Below are 8,530 nucleotides of genomic sequence, written 5' to 3'. Positions count from 1 at the left end.
CCTGAGCTGTGTCTGCCGATACGAACACCGGCCGGTTATCGTTGACGTCCAGCAGGAAGAGCTGAGCCGTCACCGAAGCCTGTTTACGCTCATTCTTCTCCTTCGCCTGATCTGTGGTTGTTACAGTGAATGCGAAGCTGGGGGTGCTCTCGCGATCTAAAGGTGCTGCTACAGTCAGGCTCCCCGTGTAAGGGTCGATCCGAAAGGGGAAGGGTGATGATGACCCGCTGACTTCAGCGTCAAAGGCGAGCTCATAGCGGAGGGCACTGTTTGGAAAGGTCCCGTCAGCGTCTCTGGCATGAAAAGCGTACGCCAGCGATCCGACTGCAGCGTCCTCCCTCAGACCAAACATCACCAGTTTATCAGGGAACCAGGGCGTGTGGTCGTTCACATCCTCCACTATCACACAAATCAGAACAGACACATTCACGATGGGAATGAGGCTGGCGTCCTCAGCACGAACCACGAGGAAGTACTGCATGGCAGCCTCGTAATCCAGCGGCTGGTTGATGTATATGTCACCGAAGGAGCTGTCGATCCCAAAGTGAACACTCCCGTCCCCCTCAGTGATGGAGTAGTGAGATCTCCCTTTATCTGAAACACGTGCAGAGCCAATAACAGTCGCAGGCTCCGTGTCCTCCCGCACCAAAATGCGTCTCACAATTTGGCGATCGGAGCGGCCGTACGGATCTTCTAATCCATGAATCTGAAAAGCACAAAAAAAGACAAAGTTTTAGTTTGCTATAATTACCTTTTTTCCCTCCGTTTGGATTATGGGAGGAAAGCACTTGTCCAAACCCAGCTTTACTCTTTACGGTTATTAATTTAAAGTTAGGATGAAAAGATACAAACAATAAAGCAATAAAATACTGTACTGTATAAAAATGAGTGTAAACTTCCAAAACAGTTAATGCAGTATTTTTGTAAAATCTCTTGAATTAAAGCTGATCGTTCATACTGCAATTAAATAATATGTCACTGTTTTTAAAGGTGTGGCCTAACTGGAGCACAGCCCGTACCTGTACATGAATGACTGCAGTGTCCTCCTGAGAGATGACTCCGCTGTCCCTGGCGGTCACTTTCAGAGTGTAGTACGCTTTTGCATCTTGGTTGAAGAGCTCTGTTGTTGTGATATCTCCAGTTTCGCTGTCAATCTCAAAGTGCTCCAGATCATCATCTTCGAAAGCAGACAAAAAGAGATGCGAACAGAGCGAACTGTTAATAACACAGGTCTGCAACAAAAAAACGGCACGGGATTTTCTGACTGTTTCTTATAGATTTTTACTCACTGAAACTATGAAAAATATTTTTTAAATTCCATCCTCGTCAGGTTTGCTTCCACAACTCTTGTTTTTAGTCTAATTAAGCGTACGATGCCCCTTTTTAAACTGAAGTCCGGTATCCTATACTTGAGTCAAAAAACCATATCCATTAATAATTTCTTACATTAATTTAATATTTCTAGGAGTGAGACTCAAGAGAAATATAAATAGAAAATGTGAGGAATTGAGGACAGGGGGTCGGGGTGCGGTGAGCTTGGCGGGATGAGGAGCTCAGATGATCGTGTCCCAACAGGTTTATTTTGTTCATAGTGAAAGGTAAGGAATCTCAGAAACACTATGCATAGTTAATTGTAATAATAATATTTATTTTTTTCCATCGCTGTTTTTTATGTGAACTCACGTGATTACGTGATTGAGGGAAATGGAGATCATTTTTAGATTCAGCACCCTAAAAAACATAAATTTACCAAAAACATCCCATGCAGCTAAAAAAAAACTTTTTTTCAGACCAAGTCTGTATAGTCAGTCAGGACACACGTTTACAGCTCACCTGTGACCAGTGAATGAATAACTGTTCCATTCTCTCCTGCGTCCAAGTCTTTGGCAAACATGTTCGTGACCAAGGATCCTGACTGTAGACCAGCCCATACCTGAAGTGAACACGTAGAGCGCATAACTACATCTGACAACATAACAACACATACACTAAAGATATAGTGTAGAATTTGCACAACTGTATCTAATCTTAGACACTAAGTCATATTTATCTCGAGTTCATTTTTTCATGGCACATATATACGTTAATGTTCACAGTAAATTAGTGCTTGAAGTAATTTATGATATTTTGATATTTGCTCTCCTTAAACTTGCTTTTTAATGTGTGCTGATAATATGTTGTGTAGTGATCATACATGGTCCTTATTAGCATATACACATGCTACAGTATTACTTAGATAAATTATCCCACTTAGATCATTTTTGCCTGGTACTAGGTCTTTGAGAGACAACACGATGACACCAAAATCTATAATATATCAATTTGTGTAGCAGGTATTGATACATGTGGTGGATGTTGTGACGGTGTAATAATTTCTAATATTAAATAATGCTGGTATATGGGGAATATTGTCATGTTTTTTTGTATTAACTCGTCGACCTGTACTTAGTTTTCACGTAGTTTTTCTTTTCCATGTCTTTAACTGCCTGCTTCATGAGCTGCTCTGTGTCTGTCTTCACTATTTCTGTGTCTTCTTCTTATTTCTGTTTTTTCTTAGTGTAAAGGACTTTTTCCTGCCCTTGTGCTTGTCATTTTGGTTAGGTATTAATCAAAACAACATTAAAGTACCTTTACAGACTAACAATTTGTTTTTTGCCTACATGTGAACTTCCTGAGTTTTACCGCTAAAGTAACAAATGCATTTCCTGATGCATCAAAAGGCAACAACGGCTAAATGTTATTGAGAAGCATGTGCAGTTTGGAGCGCAGATGTAACTGTAATTTATCAAGACTGCTTTTGATTGCATCAGTAGTTGCATCACGTTGTGATGAAGACGCGTCGTTCTTACCTGCACATTCAGCTCTTTACTGGCTGGCAGGTAAGTGAACTGCGGCGCGTTGTCATTGATGTCGGCGATCAGGATGTGAACGGTGGCGGTGGCATTGAGACGAGGGTGACCCTGATCTGTCACCATCACCTTCAGACTGTGCTGGCTGTACTGTTCCCGGTCCAGTGCCACCCAGTTGATGATTTCACCTGGCAGAAAATGGAGAAAGGTTAATGTCACATCGGTGACCATGGAGCACAAGGTAACTTTAAGGTGGTGTTACTTGATGTGTTTGTACCTGTTTTAGCATTGATTCGGAAGAATTTCCCATCTGAGAGCAGGAGATAGGACAACTGGCTGTTTTTCCCAGAATCCTTATCCACGGCCTTGACGGTTCCCACCAGACCTTGTGGCGACGACCCCTCCAACACAGTGAAGTAGTAAACGTCCCTGCTGAACACCGGGGCGTTGTCATTGATATCCAGCACCAGCACCGTCACTGTGGCCATAGCCGTGGTATTTGACAGTGAAGCCTCCGTAGCCAACACTCGAAAATGATACTTGGACTCTGTCTCATAGTCCAGGTTGGCTGAGAGATACAACCATCCCGTCTTTGGGTGAATCCGAAACGGAACCAGAGGGAAGCCAGGTTCTCCTTCCAAAGAGTAGATGATGCCGGAGTTTGAAATGTGGGCTCCACGGGTTCGGTGAGCCCTCGCTTGGATGACCCGAGCATCTTTCCTGTAGCCCTCCCCAATCTCCACGTGATAGATCAACGTCTCAAATGCCAGGCTGTCTTCGGCAGTCGTTTGGTCTACGTTTACTGAGAGGGTCAGGGTGGAGCTCAGGGAAGGTTCTCCTTCATCTTTGGCCACAATCTCCAGCTTGTATCCCTGCTGATGATCCATCTCTAAACTCTCATTTAGCGTAACCGTCCCGAGATTGTGATCAATAACAAACACGCCATTTTCCCTGCTCTTCAGGTAATACTGCACCCGACCATTGGCACCGCTGTCATAGTCATGCGCGTGAGCGATGAACAACACGGTTCCCGGTCGAGTGTTTTGTGACACCGTGATGGTGTCACTATGTTTGGGGAAAATGGGGGCGTTGTCATTAACGTCAGCTACAGTGATGTTGACTTGGGTGGTGCTGTAAACGGGAGAGGCGTCGGTGTAGGACTGAAGAACCAGAAGAGCGTACGACTGAGACTCGTGATCCAGGGGCTTGAGGTTAGTGATCAGACCCAACTTTGGATGAACGGAGAAAAAACTCTGAGGGTCTCCAGAAGAGATTCGATAAGATACAGATTCCATGGAGTCTGTAGAAAAAACAACAAAACCACTTTCTTCCCTTTAAAATAGTCATAAAAATTTAAAGGGCTTACATAAATTAGACATTTAAAGACATGTTCTAGATGTCTTGGGATTTAATCAGATGTAACTTTGAATGCACACACACACACACACGCTAATACACTTTAAGTAATTAAAGCACAGGCCAGAAGATCCCATTAATCCCCTGCAAGTGTTTGTTGTGCTTCGACTGTAAACTAAAAACTCCTGAAACAAGCAGAGAGCTTAATGATGCTCGACTCCTGTCAAACAGCCCCAATTCTGCTGTTTCTGCTTTAAGTCGAAGTGTTAATCTCTTAAGTGATTAGACAGCCTTGAATGACTGTCTAGTGCTGTTGGGGCGTTTAGCTGTTGAAGGCATTCGGTGGAAAAACAAGACTATGAGGAGATAATTATGAATCCCTTTACTCTTTGAAAACCATCTACGCAGAGGTTTTTTTAAGATACTGAGAATAAAATTAGAAATGATATCCACTCTTCTATTACTTAAACTGTTGCCACCACAACCTGCTGTTATATTTAACAGAAAGCGCCCAATAAATAAGTTTAGAACAACAAGGAAGAAAGCGAGCAGGTTGATCTGTAACAGGATTGTTTCTGATGTAGATGCAGCACACTGCACAGCTACTCTTTATTATCTGTCATGTGTTCGTGAGACTCAAAGGGATTAAAGATTAAACTTTAGCTTCTTCATGTCTGAAAGGAGATTTGAGCAACTTTTCTGTCGCAATCATCTGTCGGGATATTAATGCCTTTGTGTAACAGCCACCTATTCTGAATGTGTCTAAATCCAGTTATTATGTTTCAAGAGACCTATGAAGCACGATAATGTCAGTACCTACACTAATCCACCTCATATTAAACAGCTGTATAGGTTTAAAAATATATATTTCAAGATACAGATGTTAGCTTTGCTTGTTTAGCTTATCTTACCATAAAGCTGATAAAGTTTACGAACCATCCCAACTGAATTTCTTTCAACTGGAGGTCAAAAAGAAACTCAGCGATTTTCAGAGTCCTGCTCACACAAACGTAACTCTCAGCAGCACGTGATTACAGCAGGACGCTGGAGCAGCACTAGCTTGAAGCTTTTACTATAGCTTTATTATGCAAGAACACTTTTACGCTTTGTTCCTTTTGTTTGCACTCGTGACAAAAGCATAAAGAAGAGAGAAACTTATAAAATGTTCAAAATGTTTTTCAGCTTTAAAACTGATGTTTTATTTTGAGGGACTGATTCAGATCCTTTACTGAGAGTTTGAAGCTCTCAGAGTATAATTGGACTGACAAATTACACTATATGAACAAAAGTATTGGGACACACCTCTCTGTTATTGAACTCAGCTGCTTCAGTATAAAATTTTAGCATCATGGTGCCAAAATGGCTCGATGAATTTGAGAATGTTACTTCAACAATGCAACAAGTAAGTTTGTGGGATTTCGTCCCTCCAAGTGATTCCCTGATCACCTATTAGTGGGGTTACAGCGAAATGGAAGCATTTAGGAACCTTAGCCTCACAGCCAAGAAGTGGCAGAGCAGGTGAAGTTACAGGTGTATGTTGTGTCCTCTACAGCAACTCAACAAAATCTTAGTTGTTAAACTTCTCCCGTTGCTGTAGTGATGTTCAGCAGAGGTAGAGTCTGGGACCTTGTGATGACTCTCTCCCAGCTGCTCTAGCATCAGTTTGGATAATAATGAGCAGATAATACAAGTCTAACCTGTTGGGTTGATGGCCTGCACCGTCCCCACAGGTGTCCCCGGTGGTGCGTCCTCAGGCACTGTGAAAGCGTAACGTGACCTCTGGAACACAGCTGGAGCCTGAGCACTGCGTAAAACATTGATCGTGACCTCTGCAGGTCTGGCTGAGATCGAGCCTCCTCCGTCCTGTGCTGTTATCAAGAGCTTTACATTAGCTGTGCCCAGGTGGGTCAGAGTGGAGGTCAGGAGAAGCATTCCTACAGAAGAAAAATACGACATAAAGAAATTAATTTAAAATGTTTTTATTTTTCCCCAGTTCCTTTCTGCTTTTCAAATGTGTGAAATGAGATTCACAACACTTCACATTTATTATATTGACAGATGGGAAGGACAGGGCTTGTTTTTGTAACCAAAATGCATCTTATAAGTGCAAGAGAATCAATATATGTCTATATATATATAGACATATATTGTCTATATGTCCGGGGCGATCGTGGCTCAAGAGTTGGGAGTTCGCCTTGTAATTGGAAGGTTGCCGGTTCGAGCCCCGGCTTGGACAGTCTCCGTCGTTGTGTCCTTGGGCAAGACACTTCCCCCGTTGCCTGGTGGTGGTCAGAGGGCCCGGTGGCGCCAGTGTCCAGCAGCCTCGCCTCTGTCAGTGCGCCCCAGGGCGGCTGTGGCTACAATGCAGCTTGCCATCACCAATGTGTGGATGACTGGATATATAGAGCGCTTTAGGGTCCTTAGGGACTAGTAAAGCGCTATATAAATACAGGCCATTTACCATTTACCATATAAACAAATGCAGGCAGTAAAGTGTCAGAAAGTTTTCTTTTCCTATAATTTATCCATTTCATGGTGTTAAATTTTGGCTGAGCACGAATCTTATCTTACCCCTTAGCCACCTGGGGATCTAAGCCTTTTGGGGCTTTCTGCATCACCCCTGCTGAGCTGTGACATTGACAATCATTTCATGGGGACTTACACAAAGTAAGCAGTTGTTTATCCCTGAATAATGGAGCCTGCCAGTCACACGGTTTACTTAAAGACTACTGATTGGATCAATGTGACAAATCAAGCTTAAGAAGTCAAAATGCTATCCTTTACCAAGACTGAAACCTACACAAAGCTTTATTTATTTCAGTATTGGAAAAGCAACAGTTGGTTCACTGGAAATTGTGTCCACACACTTATGTTCAGACTACAACAGAAAGTGTTCTCACATCTTTACGGCCCTACCTGTTTGTTTATCCAGCGAAAACAAAGTGGACATGTCGCCAGGAAGGAGGTCGTAGGTAACCTGGCCAAACCTGCCAGAATCTCTGTCAGTGGCAATAACGCTGACGATCTCTGTGCCAGGCTGCGCGTGGCTGCTGATGCTCACGGTGTACTCCTCAGGGCTGAACACTGGAGCGTTGTCGTTCAAGTCCTCGATCTCAATGTGCACATAGGTTTGAGCACTCAAGCCTCCCTGAGGGAGAGAATTTTATTAGTACCCAGAAATTAGGGACGAATTGTTTAAATGAAATCCACTGTTATATATCTGTGTGTCACTCACTGGATCCTCAGCCTTGATCAGGATGTCGTGGACCGTCTGTCCCGTATCTCGATCAATATCCTGGTAGACGCACAGCTCTCCGGTGTGGGGGTTTATTTGGAAGAGCGGATGTGTGGCCTGTTTGTCGAAGCCATCAGACAGAGAGTAGAGCAGCGTCCCAAACTCAGGGCTGTCTGCATCTGTAGCGACGACCTAAAGAGAAGAGAAATGCAGGCATGAAAACAGGAGGTGCAAAAATGAAAACACCTTAAATCATTTCTTTAAGACAAAAGAGAAATTCAATTAAAACCAGTGCTGCAGAATAACTGGGAACAATTTAGTGTAAAACTTATATATTCATATCTAAGGTCATATGTGGGAAAAAAAACCATTAAATAACTAATTAAAAACCTATCATCAGCCTATAATGTGCTATATGTGCTGCATATGGTGTAATTATGATCATCTAAGATGATTTTCTTCACAACTTTAACAGGTAACTGTTACCTTTCTGGTAAAAATGGTGCCCTGATCCTTTATTTTAATAAGCACATGTTTAAAGGGGAAACCCTAAACAATTACACTGTAATGCTAAAAATAAAACAAAGGTAAAACATGTAATATGTTTAATAAAAATATAAAGAATTAAGAGAAACACTTTTGAAAAATGTCCACAGGTAGATTATTTGGTTTAGGTGAGCTTAGATTTTGTACCTGATACTGGTCGTTGAAAATGAAAATAATAACAAGGCCTTTATCAATAACTCAACAATATAACTGAACTTATATGATGATGATGAAGCGAGGAAGAACACCTCCTTAGTTAGTGATGATTGAATGATTACGACATTTGTGTTCATCGCTGCCCAGTTTTTAAGTGATCTGAGAACGAAAGAGCTCAGTATGAAATGACATGGACGTGATTAATAACTGACTAATTATTATTAATCAATAACTGCATTAACGAATATATTGTTCTTGAATCAAAGCACACACTAGACAGTCTTTGTGGTTCATGCAGTTTGTCATGAATTCATTCATGCTTTGTGTTTCAATTCATGTCCCTCATCTTATGAAGCTTGTGTGCACATAACTGCAATATATATATATA

At 42.1% G+C, this 8,530-nt stretch overlaps 1 protein-coding gene across 1 annotated transcript in view; it reads right to left on the bottom strand.

Moving 5' to 3' along the window:
* Position 1: 1 nt before the first annotated feature.
* Positions 2-8,530, bottom strand: part of LOC106456409 (protocadherin-16) — a gene marked incomplete at its 3' end in the record, with an annotated part of 11,960 nt that continues 3,431 nt past the window's right edge. Inside the window, exons 2-9 of the mRNA XM_013914308.1 lie at positions 7,441-7,632; positions 7,122-7,353; positions 5,903-6,139; positions 3,127-4,149; positions 2,850-3,037; positions 1,834-1,933; positions 1,020-1,177; positions 2-706 (exon numbers count right to left, since the gene is read on the bottom strand). Of these exons, the coding sequence (XP_013769762.1) occupies positions 2-706; positions 1,020-1,177; positions 1,834-1,933; positions 2,850-3,037; positions 3,127-4,149; positions 5,903-6,139; positions 7,122-7,353; positions 7,441-7,632 (2,835 nt within the window). The remainder of the gene's footprint in view (positions 707-1,019; positions 1,178-1,833; positions 1,934-2,849; positions 3,038-3,126; positions 4,150-5,902; positions 6,140-7,121; positions 7,354-7,440; positions 7,633-8,530) is intronic.

Source organism: Pundamilia nyererei, unplaced genomic scaffold, assembly GCF_000239375.1.
Source record: "Pundamilia nyererei isolate P.nyererei 1_Seehausen unplaced genomic scaffold, PunNye1.0 scaffold00186, whole genome shotgun sequence".
NCBI classification, from domain to species: domain Eukaryota; kingdom Metazoa; phylum Chordata; class Actinopteri; order Cichliformes; family Cichlidae; genus Pundamilia; species Pundamilia nyererei.
Note: the sequence above shows the minus strand (reverse complement) of the source record. Positions and strands in the feature narration are given on the sequence as shown.